The 14,339-nt window shown below is 45.1% G+C and overlaps 1 protein-coding gene across 1 annotated transcript; it reads right to left on the bottom strand.

Moving 5' to 3' along the window:
* Positions 1–901: 901 nt before the first annotated feature.
* On the bottom strand, positions 902–12,885 carry LOC134408252 (carcinoembryonic antigen-related cell adhesion molecule 3-like). The gene is made up of 6 exons (XM_063140456.1): positions 12,708–12,885; positions 10,988–11,389; positions 9,873–10,241; positions 5,989–6,111; positions 4,359–4,438; positions 902–1,411 (listed from the first exon to the last, which is right to left on the bottom strand). The coding sequence occupies exons 1-5, from the start codon at positions 12,757–12,759 to the stop codon at positions 4,401–4,403; spliced, it is 984 nt and encodes a 327-aa protein (XP_062996526.1). The 5' UTR covers positions 12,760–12,885; the 3' UTR covers positions 902–1,411; positions 4,359–4,400.
* Positions 12,886–14,339: the final 1,454 nt, after the last annotated feature.

The following is a 14,339-nucleotide window of genomic DNA, read 5'->3' as shown; positions in this document are numbered from 1 at the left end:
GCTCTGTTGCAGACTTAGAACATTTCTACATGAAGCTTTTATTATGCACTTCTGGTTGCTCATTCATGTTTTTTTGTGGGTCGGTCACACGGTCGTCAACCTCCAGGGCCCCTCCCATGCTTTCTGGCCATTATAGTGGCTTAGTTCTCTAAGATAAGACACATCAAAGCACGATAAATTTCTGATGAATTTCTGGAATCCCGCTGTATCAAAGCGCCATCTAGTGGCTGTATAATGAAACAAATGAAACCTTCCCAGAAAGAAAACCCTAGGATGAAGCCATGTGTAAAGGAGACGATCTCAGTCTCGCAAGGAATCTGGAAGCAGAAGCCCCGGTAAGGGTGTGAGATTTTAGCTGCATGTCAAAATGCTCTTAGTCATACTTAGAGTAGATGAGTGGTGTAGTGCAGCCAGGGTTCACAGCAATGAAGCATCAGGACCTTGTGATGAGCAGGGACAAAGTCGTGATCTGCCACCCCCTCAGACTTCCTTTTTCCTCCTGGGCTTGGTTGCAATTCTCACAGTTCCTGCCAGGAAATGCATTTCCCTAGCAATAATGCAGAGTTGTGAGCTATCCCTGTTATAAAGCAAAGTCTTTTGGAGTGGCCTGGTCATGAAAAGGCAATTCAGACCCATTACTTTACAGAAAATCTACCAGAGACATATATAATACACACAGAGAGATAGATCAACCCAGCTACCTACATTTTTGGATTCTTATTAGGGGTGTGGTTATGGGAATGGTTATGATGAGTGCTAGCATTGCAAAATTTATCACTCCATCGCTAGAGTAGACCTATTGAAATCAATGGGACTTAAGTTGATCATGGGGGAGGCAGAAGGACCAAGGACAGCACGCCTGCTCCATATAGGAACTGTCAATGATGACTCTGAAACAAGGTTTAGTATTTTTATTTATTTATTTATTTATTATATTTTTATACCGCCCAATAGCCGAAGCTCTCTGGGCGGTTCACAAAAATTAAAACCACAATAAAACAACCAACAGGTTAAAAGCACAATTACAAAATACAGTATAAAAAGCTGTAGGCAAAGCATTTATTTAATATAGCAAAAATATTTTTTTTAAAGGAATCTTCATCAAGACACTACATGACATAAAAGAATGTTGTTTAAAAATGGATAATACGTATGGATTATTGGAAAAACAAGCCACATACTTCAAACAATATATGATTTATGCTTTTTTATGTATAAGTTGTGCATTCTGCAGTTTTAGAATTTTAACATTTAGGGTTTTGTTTTTTATTAAGAGAAATGAAATGAACTGTATATATATAAAAAGACAGTGTCTGATTGAGCATCTTTCTTGACCTGCCACTTGGTGCTATACGTAGAGGTGGGGTGAAATTTTCCAAGCTGTCATTGCTTCTCTGGCCCTCAGAAGAAGCTGTAGAAAGATTTGGAGATTAGAATGCGATATTACTAAAGGTATTCTTTGGAGAGTGTTACCCAACTGCGTGGCACTTTGGAGTGCATGCAATAAAAAAAGGAGAGAGCACGGCCCCAATCCGCTTACAAATTAATATTTGATAGTGGGGAGAGAACAGAAGCATGGAAGAGGCAAGTTTAGCATGGAATGAAAAGATTTGGATTCTAGTAAGCGAGAACTAATCATCGGATCTAGCGGTGGTAATTAATTAATAGTAGGAGGCTCAGAGTTGCAAACATTTTTTTTAAACTCCCCCCACCCTCCGGCTGCCCTCCTGTGCCTGTGTCTATAAAAGCGGCTTGATCTAGAACCCGGGGTCATCCCATGTAGCTGATTGGTGGGAGATCCAGGACAAATAAAAGGAAGGACTTCTTCACACAGCGCAGAGTTAAATGATGGAACTCACTGCCACAAGATGTAGTGATGGCCACCAATTTGGATGGCTGTAAAAGCGGAGTAGATCAATTCCTGGAGGCGAAGGCTATCCAGGGCTACTAGCCCTGAGGGTTGTGTGCTATCTCCAGTATTCGAAGCAGTAAGCCTGTGTGCACCAGTTGCTGGGGAACATGGGTGGGAGGGTGCTGTTGCAACCATGTCCTGCTTGTTTATCCCAGGCCGATGGCTGGTTGGCAACTGTAAGAACAGAGTGCTGGACTAGATGGACCCTTGGTCTGATCCAGCAGGGCAGTTCTTATGATCAGAGCTCTGGAAACAAAGCCCTATGAAGAGAGACTGAAACTGGGCATGTTTAGCCTGGAGAAGAGAAGATTGAGGGGAGACATGAGAGCACTCTTCAAACACTTAAAAGGTTGTCACACAGAGGAGGGCCAGGATCTCTTCTCGATCCTCCCAGAGTGCAGGACACGGAATAACGGGCTCAAGTTACAGGAAGCCAGATTCCGCTGGACATCAGGAGAAACTTCCTGACTGTTAGAGCAGTACAACAATGGAACCAGTTACCTAGGGAGGTCGTGGGCTCTCCCACACTAGAGGCCTTCAAGAGGCAGCTGGACGTCCATATGACAGGGATGCTTTAAGGTGGATTCCTGCATTGAGCAGGGGGTTGGACTTGATGGCCTTATAGGCCCCTTCCAACTCTGCTATTCTATGATTCTATGATCCACAGATACTAGTAGCCATGAAAAGCATTTCTTGCTTATTTCTGCAGACAATGCTCTCTCTCTGTGTGTGTGTGTGTGTGTGTGTGTGTGTGTGTAGCTGGCAATCCCATGCATAGTTAATGCATCCCACTAACCCACCCCCTCCTTCAAATTCCCTGCTTTTTCTAAGCCCCCTTCTGCATTGGAAACAAGACTGTCCCCTGGTGGCCATTTTAGGATCTGCCTCTTGTTTCAGGCCCTCCGTTCCAATGCACAGCCTCTTCCGATAGCACCACAGTGGACTGGGGTGGCTCATTTCCAGAAAGAAAGAGGCAATGGCTAAAGCCTGCTTGGAAGCCAGAGCTAGAAACCTCTGCCCCATCATCCCAGATGTTTGGGAAATGCTGCGGTTGCCCTTTAGGGCGGATAGTGGGATACTCTGTGCATGGTCAAGAGAATCAGCTTTACTACTTTTGGGAGAAGGAATACAGCTCTAGTAAAGCCCAGGCTCTGCAGGCAGAGATCTTAGTTTCAAAGGATCAGGCAGCAGGAGATGAAGGAGGCCCTGCTCCATCAGAGGATGGGATTTCCCCATAGCGCTCCTCTGTTTTTGCACACTCTGCCATCCTGGCATTGGCAAAACCTGTGCCCGTTTAGCAGTCTCATGGCAGTGCGATTCTGCTGGAAAGAAGATATGCACTCCCCATGTGCCTGAGTCTGCTAAAATATTGCGCTTTCCCTGCTAATTACAGTGAATTTCATAGTGAGTGGGCAAGGGGTGACATCCATCCTCTGCTGAGTTTGGGAGGCAATGTAACCCCCTCCCCTGCCAAGCCACAGAGATTGCTCATCTCTGGCATCAAACAACCATTATTATTATTATTATTATTATTATTATTATTATTATTATTATTATTAATATAGCACCATCAATGTACATGGTGCTGTACAGAGTAAAACAGTAAATCGCAAGACCCTGCCGCATAGGCTTACAATCTAATAAAATCATAGTAAAGCAATGAGGAGGGGAAGAGAATGCAAACAAGCACTGGGTAGGGTAAACAGACACAGGGTAGGGTAGAACTAACAGTATAAAGTCCAAGCAACATCAAGTTTTAAAGGCTTTAGGAAAAAAAAGTTTTTAGCTGAGCTTTAAAAGCTGCGATTGAACTTGTGGATCTCAGATGTTCTGGAAGAGCGTTCCAGGGATAAGGGGCAGCAGAAGAAAATGGACGAAGCCGAACAAGGGAAGTAGAGACCCTTGGGCAGGCGAGAAACATGGCATCAGAGGAGCGAAGAGCACGAGCGGGGCAATAGTGTGAGATGAGAGAGGAGAGATAGGAAGGAGCTAGACCATGAAAAGCTTTGAAGGTCGACAGGAGAAGTTTATATTGGATTCTAAAGTGAATTGGAAGCCAGTGAAGAGATTTCAGAAGTGGAGTAACATGGTCAGAGCGGCGGGCCAAGAAGATGATCTTAGCAGCAGAGTGGTGGACAGAAACCAATGGACTGATGTGAGAAGAAGGAAGGCCAGAGAGAAGAAGGTTGCAGTAGTCCAACCGAGAAATAACCAGCGCATGAACAAGCGTCTTGGCAGAAGAGACAGACAGAGATGGTCGAATCCTGGCAATATTATACAGGAAGAAACGACAGGATTTAGCTACTGCCTCAATATGAGGAATAAAGGAGAGCGAGGAGTCGAAGATAAAGCCAAGACTACGAGCTTCCTTGACTGGAGTAAGCGTAACATCATTGACAGTGAGAGAGAACGACAGCAGCGAAGGCTCACTATCACCCTAACTTACCATTTGGAGACGAGGCGAGGCCGTTGCTTCCAAATTCACCATTCATGGAAGAAACTTGGATCTCAGTGAAGCGAAAGGGCCTATAAAAGTGATAGAAACGGGTTCGTTTAACATATACGATATTCTGTCCTTTCTCCAAGGAGCTCACACCCATTTTCTCCTCACAACACTCTGAGGTAGGATAGGCTGGGAGGCAGCCCAAGCTTACAGAGCGAGCTTTCTGGCGGAGGGCGCAACCCTAGGCAGATAGTCGACAGCCTCCGCAATCGGATTTTAATCCAAGATGGAGTAGAATCTGGGGATTGGGACTAAAATGGTTATTTTTTTCTTTGAGCAAACATTTCAAGGCCATGAAGCTCACACCCGGGCCTGACTAGTTACTGTCAAATTGGAAAAGGGCGGGGAGAAAGAGGAAATCAGAAATTTCCTGAGTTGGGCCATGCAACTCGCTTAATTCATGTTCTTTCTGGTGGTATGAATTTATTTCTTTATTAAATTTATATACCGCCCCATAACCGAAGCTCTCTGGATGGTTTTCAAAAGTTAAAGACAGTGAACATTAAAAAGCATACAAAACTTAAAACCATCAAAAATATAAAAACAACAGTATAAAACAACATTATCCATTCAAACAACAATAGTTCTGGGGTCCATTAAAAAACAAACAAACTTAGTGTTGTTAAATGCTGTTAAATGCCTGGGAAAAGAGAAAAGTCTTGACCTGGCACTGAAAAGATAACAATGTTGGCGCCAGGCGAGCCTCATCGGGGAGATCATTCCATACTTGGGGGGCCACCCCCGAAAAGGCCCTGTCCCTTGCGGCCAGTACAGGCAGCCATGGATCAGGGAGGATTCTCAAAAATCCCTGACTGTCAAGTGATGTGTGTGTGTGTGTGTGTGTGTTTGTGTGTAATTCAGATTGATTAAAAAGAAAAATGCAAATCATTTCCTGATTTGGGAGGGGGGGGGAACAGCTTGGCATATTTGCGAGCTCTTGGAAGGAAAGGTGTAATAATTAAAACAAAGGAACCAATGTAAAAGATATTTTCTTCCCAATGTCGAGAAAACAGTCCATTCGTTGTGAGTCCCAACTGTCTCACAGGGTGACCAACTGTCAGGATTTCCCCGGATTTGTCATGGTTTTTGTTCTTTCCATGGTGTCAGGGGGGATTTTCTATAATTTTCAATAATGTCCTGGAATGACACACCTTCCCCTTTAAGGCTGCCATTAGCATGGCAGGAGGGAGTGACATGCTTTCTTGAGGCACATCATTCCCCCACCCCGAGCTCCAATTGAGGTCTTAAAGGGGAAAGTGGGTCATTCGTGGACATTATAGAAAAGGCCCCAATTGGAGTGGATGGTGGTGGTGCAGAATGAAATCCTTTCCCCTCCTCCGCTCCAATCGCGTTCTTTAAGGTGGCGGGGGAATAACGTACTTTTTGCAGGACTCAGAAAGCTGCTTCCCCCCCCACACACACTAGGTGTCCTCTTTTTTGGTTTCCCAAATATGGTCACTCTACACTCACACCTCCTCCAACAGCTTGACCTCATCCTTAATGTAACCACTAGTCCTTACACCCATCTCTGTGTCCTGGGTTCCCTTCCCGCAAAGTGGTGGGTGTTACTCACAGAAGACCATAGAAAACATGGCCATCAGCGGGTCTGCCCAGGCAAGTGATCCAAGCAAAGTTGCGACAAGGACTCCTGCGTTGTAGCCCAAGGAAGCCGATCCCCCTTTCTGTGGGTCATTTTCTGGGGGAGAGAAAAGGATCAGAGTTGGCACCTGCATTCCACCACCATGGCCAGGATCGGCGCCTGGCATTTAGCCATTCCGAATGGTTGCACCGTGCCAATCCACAGGCGCACGGGATGTAGGATCCCTCGCAAACAGGCTTACTATAAATGAATCTTAGTTGATTAAGCAAATGAGCTTTGATATTGATCAATGAATTAATCAATTAAATTGGCTTACACATGCATACGATTCATTCATTCATTTAAGATATTTGTAATCTGCCTTTAAGGGAAAATCCCTCTCAAGGTAGTTTTCAAAATTTGATATAAACAGAAAAACAAACTTACATGCAAAACCAGCCACCGATACAAATCAGCTAAAAACTAGGGATGGATGAGAATTCCATTTGGTTCTTTAATAATAATAATAATAATAATAATAATAATAATAATAATAATAATAATAATAATATGAACTTTTCAAAATGTGCAAATTTCTCCATAAATAGATGGAATGAACAGCAGACATAAGAAAACCAGTTGTGTTAAAGCAAAATTGATGGGTTCATTCATCCGGACAGCAGGGCTTTGAATCCCTGTGAATTCAACCAGGTTTGTGTTACTGCATTAGGGCTGCCACCTTTATTTTGTGACAGACTCCTCATCTTCAACAGCTAGCCACACATGGCAGCCAGGTACAACATGGTCCTCTCCATGTTGGGAATAACACATAGTTATTTAATTTATCCCAATATTGTGTCCAGTTCTGGGCTCTACAATTCAAGAAGGACTCAGACAAGCTGGAGCGTGTTCAGAGGAGGGTAACCAGGATGATCAGGGGTCTGGAAACAAAGCCCTATGAAGAGAGACTAAAAGAACTGGGCATGTTTAGCCTGGAGAAGAGAAGATTGAGGGGAGACATGATAGCACTCTTCAAATATTTAAAAGGTTGACACACAGAGGAGGGCCAGGATCTCTTCTTGATCATCCCAGAGTGCAGGACACGGAATAACGGGCTCAAGTTACAGGAAGCCAGATTTCAGCTGGACATTAGGAAAAACTTCCTGACTGTTAGAGCAGTACGACAATGGAACCAGTTAACTAGGGAGGTTGTGGCCTCTCCCACACAAAAGGCATTAAAGAGGCATCTGGACAACCATCTGTCAGGTATGCTTTAGGGTGGATTCCTGCATTGAGCAGGGGGCTGGACTCGATGGCCTTATAGGCCTCTTCCAACTCTACTATTCTATGATTCTATGATTCTCAAATGCAGATGGGTGAGAATTTCATTCCGTGTTTTTGATGTGAACTTATAAAAAACCTGCAAAGTTCCTCATAAACTTGAGATTTAAAATGTGGAGAAAGTGAAACTGACTGAGTCGCCCATCTCTGCTAAAAATGAAAACATAGTCTAGTAAAATACAAAACTTCAGTACATATATCACTAGCTACATTCCCTTCATCGCAAATTCCCTTCATCTCAAAAGTCTGGAGAAAAGAGATGATTCTCCAGAGCTATTGTCAAGGTCTGTAATGGCACCTCTCCCTCTACGCCGCCCCATTGGGTGGGGGGCGGGATTGTTGTGCTCCATTCCAACTTCCCCTAGCTGGCTCGACTCGGTTAGCAGCAAATCAGGCAATCCAGTGGATTTTCCATTTTTCTTTTTTCTTTTTAAAGATATGCCTAAGTAACCACTTGCACAAATAGTGGCTGCTATTTGCACACATGGCTATTTATGTAAATAATAATAATAATAATAATAATAATAATAATAATAATAATAATAATAATAATAATAATGAAAAACCCATGGCTCAGCTCACAAATGCTACCTGAGTCAAGGGTGCTGCAGAAATCCAGTGTGCCCCAAAAGGGCTGAATTATCTGGTGTTGGACATCCTTAGGCTCGGTTCCACATGGGTTGAAGTAGCCCGCAGGTGTCAACGTTGGGCATGTCGTACCTGTCCCGTCTGATTGAAGGCATGCCCATTGGTAACCCTAGGCAATGGTGCGCCCCTGTAGCCGCCTAAGGGAGGGCTCTGTCCACTCCGTTCCCTTGAGAGTGGTCTGCCCCACAGCATCAGTGACAGGGCTGCATGTACCCTATTTCTTCGATTCTAAGACACACTTTTTTCCCCATATAAACATCTCTAAAAATGGGGTGCGTCTTAGGTTTTTTTTTCTTTCTGTTGGTGGTACTGAAATTAGTGTGCGTTTTACAATCGATGGCGTCTTAGAATCGAAGAAATACGGTAACTATCACTCGTCCTACTGATCGCTCCTGGCTTTGAACTCTGCAGTTTAGGGGAGTCTGCCACCCCATGACTGAAACTGGTACTGCATGCTTCGAACACACTGTCACTGTCACATTTGAACTAATGAAAGTTAATTAATATGTTTTAAAATCCAAATAACGCTGAGGTGCATACTTTTAGGGCCCCTACATGCCCAGTTTCAGGGTTCTAGGGGTCACAGTCTTGATGCTATGCTGATGATGAGCAAGTAGACCATCCTCTTTCCTTAGTATAGATTTTATTTTCTTTATCTTGAAAACTCTGATTGGAGCTGCTTTTATCATCATGATTATTTTAGACCTTTTGTGTTTGCTACCTTCCCTGCTTTTTTTCAGTTACAGCTTTTATAAATCGTGTTTTCCGCTTTTTTGTGCCTATTATTTTATTTTATTGCAAGGATATATTGGTTTTATTGATTTTAAGGGTGCGATCCTATGCATTTTTAGAGTGAAAAAAGTCCTACAACTCTGAGCATTCCCTAGCCAGTTGGGAGTTGTAGGAATTTTTTCTCTCTAAACATAGATCGAATTTCACCCATGTCGGGCCCGTTCAGAAGACACCTTAAACCATGCCTTTAACCATGGTGGTTAAGCCAGAAAGCCGGTCTGTATTCAGAAGACACCTTAAACCATGGCTTTAACCATGGTGGTTAAGCCAGAAAGCTGGTCTGTATTCAGAAGACACCTTAAACCATGCCTTTAACCATGGTGGTTAAGCCAGAAAGCTGGTCTGTATTCAGAAGACACCTTAAACCATGGCTTTAACCATGGTGGTTAAACCAGAAAGCCGGTCTGTATTCAGAAGACACCTTAAACCATGACTTTAACCATGGTGGTTAAACCAGAAAGCCGGTCTGTATTCAGAAGACACCTTAAACCATGGCTTTAACCATGGTGATTAAGCCAGAAAGCCGGTCTGTATTCAGAAGACACCTTAAACCATGGCTTTAACCATGGTGAATAAGGCCTTTTGCTTTATTCACCATGGTTAAAGCCATGGTTTAAGGTGCCTTCTGAACAGGGCCACTGAGTACATTGCTGTAGGAAGTTTGGCTTTAGGGCAACTCATAAGTTTAATAAGTCAATAAGGTGATGCCTGCTGCCGTGTCATATATGTATCTCTCTTTTTTTAAAAAAATGAAAGTATTCTCCTTGCTTTAGGATGATTGCTTTTACCCATATGCAAATATATGCCAATTTAACTGACAGAGCAAGTCAACCAACATTCATACAACGAATCTATTCGGTCTGCAATCGTGTACTTGTGCCTTCCCCAACCCAGATGTGTTAGACTACACATCTGGAGGGCTCTAGATAGGGAATGGCTTACTCGGGAGTAAGCCCCAATGAACTCAGTGGGAATTACTTCTGAGTAGACATGCATGGTATTGTGCTGTCAGATTCCTTTATTTGGGGGGCAGCTGTAGCTTTGCCATTCTCTGATTTCCCAGTATTTTCTGGGCTCCAAAGAAGATGAACACTTACTGGTAGCTTGTGAGAGCACCTTCAAAGTCACCCTTCCCATGTAAACCCGACTATCTTCTCTGCGCTCTGGGTTCTCCGTGTCCTTCTGTGGTTCCAAAGGAACCTCTATCCGTGCCATGTAGATCCCATCATCAGTTGGGTTGAGATCCTTGATGGATATGGAGCAGTCCTCTTTCACCGTATGTTTACTCTCTTGCGGGTTCCGCTGCCCTGGGACGTACGTCTGCACTATTTGATAAAACCCTGGACCTGTTTCTTTGGACCATTCACACACAGAAAATCGTTTTGGGGGGTTTTGTAGATTCAGGTTGACAGTTTGACCTTGACGGGGATCTTTTAGATTCTGCTCAATCCTGACGGATGTTGGTTCTGCAAACAGAGTTGAGAAGAAATTTGCATGGTTTAGGATTGGCAGAGCAGAAAAATAAAACTTTGGAAACAATCTGGACAATTTTTTTTTTTTTTTTTTGGTAATTTCACCAGACTGCGCTCCTGCACCTCAACAGCAGATCTGTAGACTTTAATATGGGGGGATTCTACACGTCGTACTGAGGGCGCTTCCATGCGCCCCCAGTGCGCCCCGAAAGCGATCGTGTAGCTTGCCTGTTCGAAGAGATGAGGAAGAGGCGTCTTTGCCGCCACCGCCGCTGCCGCCACCCACCTACCTCCTCGCCGGCCGGGTCGGAGAGCTCGGCGGAAGAAGGCGGGGTGGCTCCCCGCCTTCTTCCGCTGAGCTCTCTGACCCGGCTGGCGAGGAGGTAGGTGGGTGGCGGCGGCGGTGGCAAGGACGCCTCTTCCTTGTCTCTTCGAACAGGCAAGCTACATGATCACTTTCGGGGCGCACTGGGGGCGCATGGAAGCGCCCTCTGTACGACGTGTAGAATCCCTCATGGTGACTCTATGAAAAGGAGGACAGAGCTCCTGTATCTTTAACAGTTGCATAGAAAAGGGAATTTCAGCAGGTTTCATTTGTATATATGGGGAACCTGGTGAGATTCCCTCTTCATCACAACAGTTAAAGCTGCAGGAGCTATACTAGAGTGACCATTTTAAAAGAGGGCAGGGCTCCTGCAGCTTCTAAGATGGCAACTTCTAAGATAGGTGTTAACACTTACCAGAGATGTCTACAAAGGCAGAGGCTGTGCTTCGTGGTCCTGAGCCTAGGTTTTCGTTCTCCTTGCTTGCAGCCGTCTGTATCGTCACAGTGTAGTTTCCTGTGTCCTTGCGCGTCAGCCATGTGATATGCAAGACACAGTCTTTTCCCAGGGTCTCCCGCCCGCTGAAGGCGTGGCCGTTTGTAATCTTGGGACTTCTCTGTGGGGTGTAGGTAAGAATGGAAACTTGGCTCTCTGTCGGAGAGCTTCGGCCCCACTGGCACTCTACAATCTGGGTGCTGGGTGGGGCTCCCACTAGCTGAAGGGTGACATTCTGACCCCATTTAGGATGTCGTGGTTGGGGGTTCACAGAAAAACTTTGCTGTGCTGGTACCACCTGCAAAACAAGGGCCAGGATGAAGCCTGCAAAGCAAGAGGGAAAGGAAATGAGAGATTCATAGCTTTATCACACCAGCGTTTTACTGTGCGATCACTGAGAATTGCGTGCAAAGGACTCTGAAGTTTTCCAGTTTATAATCTGCTTTGACTGTGAAGTACGTCCATGCATCCAGCCTTAATTGTGCTTCTTCACCAGAAGAACCAACCTATTTTGGTACTACTTTTGGAGCGAATCCTTTGTTGTTTTCCGAGCGGCCGCTGGGGCACGGGAGCAGGTTTTGATATGTGTACAGAAAAAATTAAACAAATGCTTACATCTGCGTAAGTTTTAAAGATAAAGACATCAAAATTGGCACAGTAATAGATATTAAGGAGAGCTTTAAGCATACCAAATTTGAATCGGATTAGGTCATCTGTTGATTTTATTATGATTTTTTACATTTCCCCCCATAAACCCTTTTCCTGGTATGCAAAGGATCTTAGGAGCGCTGGGGTGTGATTTAGCTAGCAACAACAACAACAGCTAAATGCTGTAGGGGATAATTCAACGGAAACAGGTACATGGGATGAAGCTTTCAGTCCTGTTGACTCTTCTCAATTATCCAAATTAAGCCTATTTCCGTCTCAGGCGAAGCTCCACATCCAGTGGTGGTTGGTGGCTCCATTGTCAGTGGGACATTGAATCTGCTCCAGGTCTCAGCCAGAACTCGAACACTTTGCACCTTGGAGAGCTCATTTAGAGTTCTGGCTGGTTCTGGCTGAAACCCAGAGCGGATTCACAGCCCTCTGACATCGGAGCCACCAGCCTCCACTGTCTACCTGCTGATCACTGGGATCAATGGATTTCCATTTTCAGAGAAGTTCCACACCTTGAAGCACCATGCCCTCATCCCTGGAAGCCCTCTGCTGCCCACAAACTTAGTTTGAGATTCAAACAATTCTTTCAGTTGTGATACCGTCCATGTTTAGACAGAGAAAAAGTCCCAGCATGGCTGGGGAATGCTGGGAGTTGAAGGTGTTTTTTTTTTTGTCTAAACATTCATAAAATTGTGCCCTTATTTACTTTTTTATGACAAAAAGACAGGTGCTGGGAACAGGATTTCTTTATGTCTAAACATGCATTGACTGAATTATGCCCGTAGTCAAGTGCAGATTTACCAGTCTAATCAATTGATTGAACTAGTTTGATGAACTGACTAACTTTTCTTTAATTGGGTGACGATTAATACTCTTTATCTATATTCTATCATCATCATCATCATCATCCACCACCACCACAACAGGGAATCTTCTTGCCAGCTTGCAAGGTGTAGACGTTAGTAGTTTGCTTTTTCTAACTGACCTGCCCGAAGAATTGCCTTCAGTAATCCCTGCTGGCTGCTGGGTAGGTTCATTGTCACCTTGTCCCACGGAGGTAGACTGCACAACTGCAAAATGTAGCCGAGGCGTGGGGTGGACGGGGAGATGCTGTCCTCCTGACGAAAGCTCAGGTCCCTCTGATCAGCTTCCTTCTGCCCGGGCGAGACAAACTACCTCTCCTTCGCTGCTTCTCTTTTTGTCCTACAGAAGGAAGGAAGCCAGAGCTGTTGCACAAGAGTTCGGTGATGGCTTCACTGTTTGCCTTGTTTGGGCCTTTCGGTGTCGTTTGAGTTGCACCACTTTAAGGTGACGAAGGCGGATGGCCCAAAGTTGTAGAGGAAACACACTGGAAAACCCATTGTAAATCAAGGAGTTGGGATGCCGTGCCACCATCGTTGCATCATGCTTGGATCTCCATGACAACCGGACCCTTTTAAAGGGTACTCAAACGTCTCAGCTCATCACTTGTAATAACCTTGGAAGTCAGGAGGATCTCTGAACTACCTGCGCTGGCTGCCTGTCACCCGCCCTAGCTTGTCTTTGGGTGGGACAGGAGTTTGTAAACGTTCATAAGGCCTGAGAAGATGACCACCATCGCAGGTGTAATTCATGGGGCTGGTGTTGGAAATTGCACCTAGCACAAAGAGCTGTCAGGTCTATGTCATAGAATAGTAGAATAGGAAGGGGCATATAAGGCCATCGACTCCAACCCTTTGCTCACCTTAAGGAATCCACCTGAAAGCATCCCCGACAGATGGTTGTCCAGGTGCATCCCCCAAGGTGTATGGCCAAGCTGAACTTCGATGCAGACCTGGCCTACAGAAGATGTTGAGTTGCTGGCCAGGCTCCCTCTGTTGTTGAATTGCTTGGGAGGTCCCGACAACTGAGCGAGAGTGAGCTTTATATTTTGCCTGGAAAGGTTTCATTTCTCCGCGTTACTTTTGCCTGCTACTTAATCAGTCTTGAACTTCGACCCACCTGTGTGCCTGTGGCCACCAAATTCTCCCGAGAACTCTTGCCTCTTGGCAAGACAGCTCCACACCGCTCCTTCAGGACAAGATCCTAAGCATGCTTAGACAGACGAAAAGGCCTACAACCAGTGGCTCCAATGTCAGTGGGGCATTGAATCCACTCCGGGTTTCAGATGGAACTCTAAGGGAGGTATCCAAAGCGCTTATTCCCTTGGTTAGTGCCTTAGGCGTGCTGACTATTTCTGACTGAAACCCGGAATGGATTTACCCTCCCACTGACATCTAAGTCACCAGCTTCCACTGCCTATAGCTCCCAGCTGGGGCATGCTGGGAGTTGTAGGTCTTTCTTCTGTCATAGGATTGCGCCTTTAGAGGCTCAAATCGCCTTTGCAGCTCATAATGCCTTCCAATGACTATGACCATTCATTAGGGTGACCATATTTGGGAAACCGAAAAAGAGGACACCTAGTGTGTGTGTGGTAAGCAGCTTTCTGAGTCCTGCAGAAAGTACGTTATTCCCCAGCCACCTTAAAGAACCCGATTGGAGTGGAGGAGGGGAAAGGATTTCATTCTGCACCACCACCATCCACTCCAATTGGGGCCTTTTCTATAATGTCCACGAATGACCCACTTTCCCCTTTAAG

This window comes from Elgaria multicarinata, chromosome 13 (assembly GCF_023053635.1).
Source record: "Elgaria multicarinata webbii isolate HBS135686 ecotype San Diego chromosome 13, rElgMul1.1.pri, whole genome shotgun sequence".
NCBI classification, from domain to species: Eukaryota; Metazoa; Chordata; class Lepidosauria; order Squamata; family Anguidae; genus Elgaria; species Elgaria multicarinata.
The sequence above is the reverse complement of the archived record's forward strand: the minus strand, read 5'-3'. Positions and strand labels throughout refer to the sequence as shown.

What these genes read in the sequence shown, in the direction of transcription:
- LOC134408252 (XM_063140456.1), bottom strand. Translation starts at nt 12,759, where the DNA reads ATGAACCTACCCAGCAGCCAGCAGGGATTACTGAAGGCAATTCTTCGG. An exon ending in TGCCTTTGTAGACATCTCTG is followed by an intron (nt 10,242 to 10,987) that starts GTAAGTGTTAAC and finishes CTCTGTTTGCAG; the next exon opens with AACCAACATCCGTCAGGATT. An exon ending in CATGTTTTCTATGGTCTTCT is followed by an intron (nt 4,439 to 5,988) that starts GTGAGTAACACC and finishes TCACTTTTATAG; the next exon opens with GCCCTTTCGCTTCACTGAGA.